Source organism: Colobus angolensis, unplaced genomic scaffold (genome assembly GCF_000951035.1).
Source record: "Colobus angolensis palliatus isolate OR3802 unplaced genomic scaffold, Cang.pa_1.0 Scaffold143, whole genome shotgun sequence".
Lineage (NCBI taxonomy): Eukaryota > Metazoa > Chordata > Mammalia > Primates > Cercopithecidae > Colobus > Colobus angolensis.
Genome location: NW_012114522.1, coordinates 3,255,260 through 3,265,256, shown reverse-complemented (window position 1 = coordinate 3,265,256; position 9,997 = coordinate 3,255,260). Strand labels below are relative to the sequence as shown.

General features: G+C 52.5%; 1 protein-coding gene and 1 long non-coding RNA gene across 2 annotated transcripts; both read left to right on the top strand.

Annotated features, from left to right (window-relative positions):
* The first annotated feature begins 6 nt into the window (after positions 1 to 6).
* LOC105507049 lies at positions 7 to 1,637 on the top strand. The gene is made up of 2 exons (XR_001001031.1): positions 7 to 297; positions 578 to 1,637. It is a non-coding gene; the product is annotated as an uncharacterized LOC105507049 (long non-coding RNA).
* A 4,283-nt stretch (positions 1,638 to 5,920) lies between these two features.
* On the top strand, positions 5,921 to 9,035 carry S100P (S100 calcium binding protein P). Its single transcript, XM_011935407.1, has 2 exons — positions 5,921 to 6,154; positions 8,761 to 9,035. Exons 1-2 carry the CDS (start codon positions 5,951 to 5,953, stop codon positions 8,908 to 8,910), a joined length of 354 nt encoding a protein of 117 aa, XP_011790797.1. The 5' UTR covers positions 5,921 to 5,950; the 3' UTR covers positions 8,911 to 9,035.
* The last annotated feature ends 962 nt before the right edge of the window (positions 9,036 to 9,997 follow it).

The following is a 9,997-nucleotide window of genomic DNA, read 5'->3' as shown; positions in this document are numbered from 1 at the left end:
GGAGCGGGGCGCCCGGGCCCGTGCACCCAACCCGCGCGCGGAGGCGGAGGAGCGGGTGGCTCGGCTGTGCGCCGAGGCGGAGAGGAAGGCCGCGGAGGCGGCGCGGATGGGCAGAAGGATCGTGGAGCTGCACCAGCGGATCGCCGGCTGCGAGTGCTACTGAGGCGGCGGGGCTGCGCGGGGAGGAGCCGAGTCCGGCGGGGAGTGTCCCGCGTGGAAGGCGCTGGGCAGGCAGGGAGGGGAGCGCAGAGCCGTGCCACTCTCTCCGCCGAGTTGGTTTCATTCTTTTTTTCATAGGTAATTAGAGAAAATAATTTGATACGTTGTTGTAAAGAGTCATGACCACTTAAAGTATTTGCAGGACGTAGACCTGCTCTGTCAGTAGGTGGGGGAGAGGTGTGAAGCGGAGGTACATGCTGGAAACGTGTGAATGTTATGAGATTGGAGCGTTTGCGATGACCTTCCTGCAGGTGGTAGCATTGTGCACAGGTGGTTGGGTTTGTTTGACTCCCGGATATGAGAATATCAAGCTCAAAATTTATGTTGTGATGATGAATTTCTCCCACTTGTACTTTAGGTGGCCAACTGACTAACTGTGTTCACCTAATAAGGATTGCTGGCTGTTTGGACAGGCTCATACCAAGAGAGCCTTTCGTTTTGTCTCCCCTGTTTTTCTGCCTGCGTTTTCTCCACGTTAGCCACTCAATTTCCAGTACCATCCTGGCGGATGACTTCAGCATTAGATGGTCAGGTGTATTTTTTGATTAATAGGTGCATTCAGTTTGGAAAAGACAGCTTTTCATTAACGTCCCACGTAAAGGAATATGGCCTATACGGTACGTACGCTGCTGCGTGGTCATATTTGTTCCTGTGATCTTATTGTATTTTCAAAGTTTGGAAGTATACATACCGTGTGCTTTGCAATTTTTTTATGCTTCCTGGAATTTGGAGATTCGTAAGAGACTTGAGGTTAGAGTTCTGCAAGAGAGAAGACACTACATGATTGCAGCTGCCACATCAAGAACCCAAGCCCCAGTCAAGGTTGTGAATGCGACTTTGGATGAGATTGAGAAGGCCCAGTGGACGGTTGGTCTTGAAGAGTGGCAGTGTATGGACTTGAGGACCTCTACAGACCATCAGATCAAAGGAGGAGAGCTGTTTTGCGTGGTGTTTTGTTGTTGTTGTTGTTTTTATAGCATTTTGCTTTTTCCTGGAATGTAATTTTCCTATGGCATGTTAACTGGTGCACATCGTGTAACCTGTCTGGTAAGCAACCTACAGTTGGGATGAGTTCTAGGTACATGTGTTTGCTGACTTTGGGGTAAACTTTGTTAAAATTCAGTCTCTGCCACAAATGCATGTGACCTGTTCAGGGGCCCAGAGTGGCAGAGGAAGGAGAGCTTCAGGCTGGCCATGGGGGTCCCCAACAGTCATTCCAGGCTTGGATGATGACTAGCCTAGGTCATTAGAGCCCAGACTCCACAGAGACTAAAATCAGAGCTCTGCCTTGTTGTGATAAAGTTCATTTGCTTGGAAAAACAAATGCTGAAAGCCAGTTTTTAAACTCTTTGTGCAGATGACCAAAGCAATTGACTTGGCCAGGAAAAGGTAAGATAAATAAACATTTTTCAAAATGAGTTTCTCCTTGATAGTGGTCACTGTCAAATGGAGGTAAATTGCTTCTGACGTAGGAGTTGTTCAAAGCCTGTAGCCCAGGATGGGGTTTGAGCTGCAGAAGGGGAAGAAAGCAGACCTAGGGTAGGAAGCGGGTGCCTCATGAGGCCATGTGGTCTGGCCCCAGCCTTAGGAGAGCTGAAGTCCATTCAGGCAACTAGTATTCCCTGTGACCACAGAGCTCCACACTGTGCCAGGCGCTAGGACTTTCTTGGAGAGACTATCTAGCGGGTTGAGACAGGTCTGAAAACATAATTACAGTACAGTGTTCGCAGGTCTTTGATTCAACACATAAATTGAGCACCTACAGAGGCTGAGGCTACCTGACTGAACAGAGTGCTTGTAAAATTGGATCTGAGGGCCAGGCACGGTGGCTTGTGCCTGTAATCCCAATTCTTTGGGAGGCCTGAGCAGGAGGATTGCTTGAGGCCAGGAGTTTGAGATCAGCCTGGGCAACATGGTGAGACCCTGTCTAATAGAAAAAAAAAGTTGGATCTGTTATACATAAGATGCTTAGTATTGTGTCTGGCCATAGGAAGTGCTGCCTAAGTATTTGTTATATAACCCCTAAATGAGGAAAGCAGGAAAAAAATGATATGTACCCATATTAGATAGTGTAAGTTCTGTGGGGGAAAAAATGGCATTGGGGGATTGGGTGTGGGGTTTCTAGTTGATTGGCATGGTCAGGTGACATGTCTGGTACGACATTTGAGTGAAGGCTGATGTGTGGAATATACATGGGTGTCTAGGGAAAGAGTCTTCTAGGCACAGGAATCAAGCAGGGTAAAAAGGAGAGGAGAGCATGAAACCCCAGTGGGAAGGGAGGAAGTGGCGGGCACTGAAGTCAGAGGGAGAAGTGGCTGGATGCGAAGCTGGTGGGGGGTTGCCAGCAGAGGAGTGATGGGAGCTGACCATCTGTGAAGAGGTGGCTGCCGTGCTCAGGCCTGATAGAGGGAGACAAGGACAAGAGTAGGGGGCAGCGTGGGGAGTGGGGGGCAGCATGGGGAGTGGGAGGCGGTGCGGGGAGTGGGAGGTGGTGTGGAGAGTGGAGCACGAACTCTGTGGGTGGTGGCGGGTGTGGACTGCGTTGGGAAGGTGCCGAGGGCCTGCCTGTGGACGTGAGAGGATTCAGCAGCAGCTCTGAGGCTCGGGACCTGAGCACCTATTTAGTACCATTTGTCAAACAAACTGGGCCACTTTTGAAAGTGAAGGGTGGCTCTATTAATAGAAATTCATTTGGGACTGCAGATGTAAACAAGGACTTTCACAGGCAAAGAGGTGCTTACTCTGTGTTTGGAGGGAGGACTTAGGGAGGAGTCCCCTCAGACCCACTGACTCTTGCTCTGAGCAGGAAGCATCGGCACAGCTACACAAACAGCACCCCAAGCACAGGGAACACGAAACAGGCCAGGGGCCTAGCGTGGCCTGCAGAGGCCACCAGTGGGTGGAAATAGGGCGGTGGGGAATGGGGGGATCCTTCTGGAGACCTGTCTTTGAGTCTCGTGTCTCAGGTAAGGCAAGCGTGCTGACAGGTAAATACATTTCCTTTTTTAAAAAAATTATCGCCGGGCGCGGTGGCTCAAGCCTGTAATCCCAGCACTTTGGGAGGCCGAGACGGGCGGATCACGAGGTCAGGAGATCAAGACCATCCTGGCTAACACGGTGAAACCCCGTCTCTACTAAAAATACAAAAACCAGCCGGGCGAGGTGGTGGGCGCCTGTAGTCCCAGCTACTTGGGAGGCTGAGGCAGGAGAATGGCGTGAACCCAGGAGGCGGAGCTTGCAGTGAGCTGAGATCCGGCCACTGCACTCCAGCCTGGGCGACAGAGCGAGACTGTATATATATATATATATATACACACACACACACACACACACACACACACACAATGTTATGCCCAGACTGTTTATTCCCCGAAGAAGACCACCAGAGTCCAGAGTCAAAGCCAAGCGGCAAGGATCTTTACTGCAAGTTCGAACTTGGTCCCTCCGTTTCACAACATACAAGAGGGCCCCGAACAATGCACGCACTCGCTTTTTATAGCCCGATGAAAATAGGACTTGTAAGGTTACAGAGGAACAGGGAACAAGGGAATTCTTTAGGTTACAGCATTACAATTGGTTAACATACTAAGTTTATACATTTAGCAGTTATCTATTGGTTCCCATGCTTTCAGTAAAACTACAAACAGCGGTGTCCTTATCGGGGATTTCTCAGGATTTCCCAAGCTGAGGTGTATGGAGAAATATATTTGCACTGGGCCGTGTTTGTTCTGGGCCTGTTTGGGCCCAGGAAATTGAGAGATACTGGGCCTGTTTGTACTGGGCTTGTTTGTGCTGGGCCCAGGAAATTGAGAGATACTGGGCCTGTTTGTACTGGGCCCAGGAAATTGAGAGATACTGGGCCTATTTGTACTGGGCTTGTTTGTGTTGAGCCCGGGGCTGAGGAATGTGCCTGGTTTCTTTCAACATATATATATATACACACACACGTATATACATATATGTGTGTATATATATGTATGTATATCTCACAGTGAACGCGCTTCCTGAGGAGCTCTGCCTCTGGGGCAGGGAGTCTCCTCTCTCCCGCTCCTCTGGCTGAGGTGATAGGATGGTGGCCTGTGCTGTGCGACCTTATCCCAAGAGGGAACTTCTCAGCTCACGAGTGAGCAGAATGGACCTGTCCCTGCTCCCCAAGGGGTCACCAGTGGGGCCACTCTGAGCCTCCCCTGCAGGACACCTGGGCAGAGGCAGTGTGTTCTCAGAAAGCCGGCTCTTGTGAGACCTGCTGCTCCCATCGTGCACCAAGGTTTTTCTGTGTGGAGCCACAGCCCCGCGGCCACAGTTCTGGCCCATGCGCTGGTGGAGGCTGTGTTGGGAGAGGTTAGGGAACTTGCTGGAGGCTGACCCTCTGGAAGATCTCTACCGAGAGAGGCCTTTGAGTGTGGGCCTACTTTGACTGGGGCAGGATGTGAACACAGGCCCCTACCTCCATGCTCCTTACCTCCATGCTCTCCAGGACTCTCTCAGCCTCCCACGCACAGACCCTCTGAGTGCCTCCACTATAGAGATGGGGAGGGGTGCTACCATGCCTGAGACCAGAGTCCCTGACTCTGCCCAGAGGTCCCAGGAGCCTTCATGCTGTCTAAGCCCTGTGACTGCTCTGGGTTTGGTAAGGGCCAGGGCTCAAAAAATAACACCCCAACGTGTAAATCTCAGAAGCAAAAGTTTCTCTGTCCTGCTCCCACCCTCCTGTCTCCAACCCCTCCTTCTCCTCTGAGAGGCTTCCCCAAACCCTGCCATAAAACCCAGAAATATGACTCCAGTTCTCCACTCCCTCCCCTTTCTGTGTAGAAACCAGCCTAAAGAAACCCTCTGGCCTGCTTTATTTGACTGTAGGTCATAAGAGCTCCATTCCAGAGAGGGTCCTGCCCCACACCTAGAAGGAAGGAGAGCTGCTCAGAGAGGCCCCGGGGAATCTGACCCGACAGGCCCTGCCGGGTTCTCCTCCTGGTCTATGAGAGTCCGGCCGGGTTTTCCTCTTGGTTTATGAGCATCCGGCCTTACTTTTGTGTCCACTCATATTTCCATACTTTGCTGAACCGTGTTTATGTTTGTAAACATGGACAGTTTCCCCCAGATCCTTGGGTCTTCATCTTGAAGGCTGCCGTGCCACATAAGCAACGATCAAATACATCTGTTATGCTCTTCTCCTATTCATCTGCCTTTTGCCCACTGATTTTCAGCGAACTCCCAGAGGACGAGGGGGAGTTTTCCATTTGGCCCCACAGGGGAGGAGCGAGCGAGATTGAGGTGGAAGCTGGGCCTCTGAAGGACACAGGGTGTTCTAAGAAAGGGGCGACAGGGCAGATCCGTGTTAACACACACGCCCAGTGTGAATTCACTCTCAGCCGTCTTGTGTCAGCACGCTGGGTGCCAGAACACTCTGATGTTGACACAAAGGGCCACGGAGTCACCACTCACTCCTCACACACTCACCCTGTGGCCACTTACCCAGGGAGGGCCAGGGATGAGGAGACCACTGTGGCTCAGTGATGGCCCCAAGACACAGGTGAGCACTAAAATGCGGATGCCTGGAGGCAGCCCACACCCTGGGCCTTGGCTGGGAGAAAGGTTCCGGAAAGGTAATCACAACGATGCATTTCATCAGAACTGAGTACATGAATGGGGAGGGGCAGGACTTCCTGAATGTCCCAACCCCACTGTCCCACCCTCTGTGTCCATATGAGGCTGCCTTATAAAGCACAAGAGGATGCAAGTGCGACATTTTCTCGGCCCTGCTAGCCCCCGGGAGGAAGGTGGGTCTGAATCCAGCACCATGACAGAACTGGAGACAGCCATGGGCATGATCATAGACGTCTTTTCCCGATATTCAGGCAGCGAGGGCAGCACGCAGACCCTGACCAAGGGGGAGCTCAAGGTGCTGATGGAGAAGGAGCTACCCGGCTTCCTGCAGGTGAGCCCAGGCCAGCAGTGCTGGACGCAGCAGGGCCTGGGGAAGAAGGGGAAGGCGTGGCAGGCAGAGGGCCCAGAGCTGCAGTGGGGTGGGGTCGGGTCGGCAGTCAAGGGGCTCAGAGGCAAGAGGGACAGATCCTGAAATGCCCTAGAAGCCCAGCCAAGGAACGGACCCACCTTGGCGTCAAGGCAGGGGATGCCGGAGCATCTGAGCAGGGAGAGGGTGTGGTCAGCTTGATCCTTGAAACATGGAGTTGACCCCAGTGTATTTGTGACAGGCCTGGTGGGAGAGTGGGACTCAAACCTGTGCAGTGTGGGCAGGGGCGGAATGCAATCCAGGGCCACCACCGTTTGCAAGTTTGCCAAGCCCTCAAGCCCTCGGGGCTGTCCTCCAAGGCTGCCGGCCATAAACGCCCCAGCTCCACCTCCCACTTGTCCGCCTTCCCTGCTCCCATCCCCAGGCCCTTTGTTGCCTGGTATTAGTGGGACCGGCAGGAAGGACAGGAGGAGGCTCCATCCTGGCACCTGTCTGCGCAGAGCTGCAGACCTCCCTTGGGCTCCCTGCCAGGGAGCAGCCACTGGCTTGAGCCTCACAGAAGGCCCCTCGGGGCAGCCAGGACCAGCTTCCTTCCACTCCGGGCAGCCTCCGGCTGGGCTGAACAGAAGCCCTCCCCTCTCCGTTTCCCCTTCTCTTTGACCCCTGCCCTCTCCTTCTTTCTCACTCCCCCACTTTCTTCCTTGCTCCCCGCCCCCCCGCTTCGGGCCCCACCAGATTCTGCCGACCCGCCGTCTAAGGGTCTGACCCACATGGATGCTGATAATCGAAAATGAAGGCCTGACATTTTCAGCCCTAGAATCACTTCAAAGACATGGAACACTTCAGAATATTGCTTCTTTTCTTTTCTTTTCTTTCTTTCTTTTTTTCAAGGTGTCACTCTGTCACCCAGGCTGGAGTGCAGTGGCAGGATCACGGCTCACTGCAGCCTCAACCTCCCTGGGCTCAGGTGATCCTTATCGGGGTGTTCTGATAATCATCAAAGGATGAGAATTGAACCCATGAGGACTTTGATCCAAGACACTGGGGTGTGGGGAAGCGCAGGTGTCCTGGGAACACACTTTGAGAAGCAATGGCTAAGCTAGGGGTCCTCAAACCTGTGTTACATTAGAATCACCTCGGGGAGGCCGGGCGCAGTGGCTCACGCCTGTAATCCCAGCACTTTGGGAGGCCGAGCTGGGCAGATCACGAGGTCAGGAGATTGAGACTATCCTGGCTAACACGGTGAAACCCCGTCTCTACTAAAAATACAAAAAATTAGCCGGGCATTGTAGCAGGCGCCTGTAGTCCCAGCTACTCGGGAGACTGAGGCAGGAGAATGGCGTGAACCCAGGAGGCGGAGCTTGCAGTGAGCTGAGATCCGGCCACTGCACTCCAGCCTGGGCGACAAAGCGAGACTCCATCTCAAAAAAAAAAAGAATCACCTCGAGGAGGCCCCGGTGTCCTCAGCCCTTCCTCCAGATGCTGCTGAAGCCTAGCAAAGCCGGAGTCGGAGTCAGAGAACAATGTCCGCCTGAGGGCAGGGCTGGCCTTGTGGCCTTATCTGCTCCATGCCCAGCCCAGTGCCCCACAGGTGGAGCTTTGTAAATACGAGGTGACTGGCTACAAACTTCGGAAACATCACTTGAAATGGCCGCAGGGTATTGTGACGTGGCCAAACCACTATTTGTTTGCTATTGAATTTGTACTTCCCTGCCTTGCTTTTGCTATTGCAAACCATGCTGTCACTAAGGTTTTCATGCACACAGTTGTGTCTTGGTCTGTTTCTACTAATTTTAATTGTGTTTTTTTCCACCTGGACACACAGCTCTCTGGCCCAGGGCTGGGTCATCTGCTGCTGCTGTTCAGATCTGCATCCTGGTCCTGCTTGGTCCCATAGTGAGAATGCTTTGCCATCACATGGGCAGGCTCTGAGAGCCCTGCCGGCCTGGCCTTCTCAAAGAAGACCTGAGAGCTTGGGACCCCAAGCCGGGGTACCCAAGCAGAGAGGAATAACAGGGCTCAGGGTGCTCTGTGCTCGTTCCACACCTGGGGCTCAACCCTGGCTTTCCCTGGCTCCCTGTGTGACCGACCTCAGGGCAGGCCCCTTGGGCCCTCTGGGCCTTATCGTCTCCATCTGTAACAGGGCGATGCCTCTGCCATGCCTGGTGGTGGTGAGGAGTTCATGTGTAAGCAGCTGGTTCAGTGCCAGCACGAGATGGGATGCCCATGACGTTAGCAGTGCACAAAAAAATAGAGCAAAGACTGGACGCATTTCCTGAGAACAGCCATCACTGTAAAGCACATTACAAATCCAAAGACAACCCCCTGCAAAAACTAAAAATGAAACTCCCTCTCGCAGAGCACAGCACAGTTCCAATTGGCTCTAATAACATTACAAGTTAGTTCATGTCATGCCAGATAGCTGAAGGCAGCTCACAAGTTAAGGCCAGGAACGCCATGCGTCTGCTATGCACAGCTGGCCCTGCTTCTGCCCAGCAGTGGTGCTTGGTGGAGGCTGAGGCCCTGCACAGGCACGCTCACTGCTGACCTTGGGCCTCTCTCTCCTCTAGAGTGGAAAGGACAAGGACGCCGTGGATAAATTGCTCAAGGACCTGGACGCTAATGGAGACGCTCAGGTGGACTTCAGCGAGTTCATCGTGTTCGTGGCTGCAATCACGTCTGCCTGTCACAAGTACTTTGAGAAGGCAGGACTCAAATGATGCCCTGGAGATGCAGATTCCTGGAAGAGCCATGGCCCCAGCCTTCCCAAAAGTGTTTGTTGGCAATTATTCCCCTAGACTGAGCCTGCTCATCTACCTCTGATTAATAAATGCTCATAAAATGATCCTGGTCTCAGAGAAACTGGTTATTCCTTAAAACCTCAGTGTCCTCTCCCCACAAAACAGAATTCACTAATTAAATTGGCCATTTCATTACTCATTGCCTGCCGATGGTGGTGAGACAGATGAAGAAGACAGGGCGGTTGATAAGAATCCATTTGTTGGCCATCTTCTAAGTGCCCACTGAGACACAGTCCCACCTTTTGCCGTGTGAATGCCACCATGTCCTGGACCTGAGGGAGGCTCGGGTACATACATCCACGTATTCATCTACTTAGTAATTCATTTCGTCGGTCACGTAAGCCACTCATTGAACCCGGGCCCCTCCATCTCTCCAAACAGCATGTTTCTTTCAAGTAACATACTTTTATTATTTATTTATTTATTTATTTTTGAGACAGAGTCTCGCTCTTGTCCCCCAGGCTGGAATGCAATGGCGTGATCTCAGCTCACTGCAACCTCTGCCTCCTGGGTTCAAGCGATTCTCCTGCCTCAGCCTCCGGAGTAGCTGGGATTACAGGTGCCCGCCACCACACCTGGCTACTTTTTGTATTTTTAGTAGAGACGAGGTTTCACCACGTTGGCCAGGCTGGTCTCAAACTCCTGATTTCAGGTGATCTGCCCACCTCAACCTCCCAAAGTGCTGGGATTACAGGTGTGAGCCACTGCGCCTGGCAAAGTAACATACTTTTAATGATGCAATACTATTTTTGCCACAAAGACCAGGAAACACCGTAACAGAGAAACAATGTATTCCAAGAGAGTATTAGAATCATCAGTCGGCCGGGCGCGGTGGCTCAAGCCTGTAATCCCAGCACTTTGGGAGGCTGAGACGGGCGGATCATTGAGGTCAGAAGATTGAGACCATCCTGACTCACACGGTGAAACCCCGTCTCTACTAAAAAAAAATACAAAAAACTAGCTGGGCGAGGTGGCGGGCGCCTATAGTCCCAGCTGCTTGGGAGGC

Bases quoted from the DNA above. Each gene is read 5' to 3' on its own strand.
- S100P (XM_011935407.1), top strand. From the start codon at position 5,951: ATGCAAGTGCGACATTTTCTCGGCCCTGCTAGCCCCCGGGAGGAAGGT. The intron at 6,155-8,760 runs GTGAGCCCAGGC...TCTCTCCTCTAG, and splicing joins AGCTACCCGGCTTCCTGCAG to AGTGGAAAGGACAAGGACGC.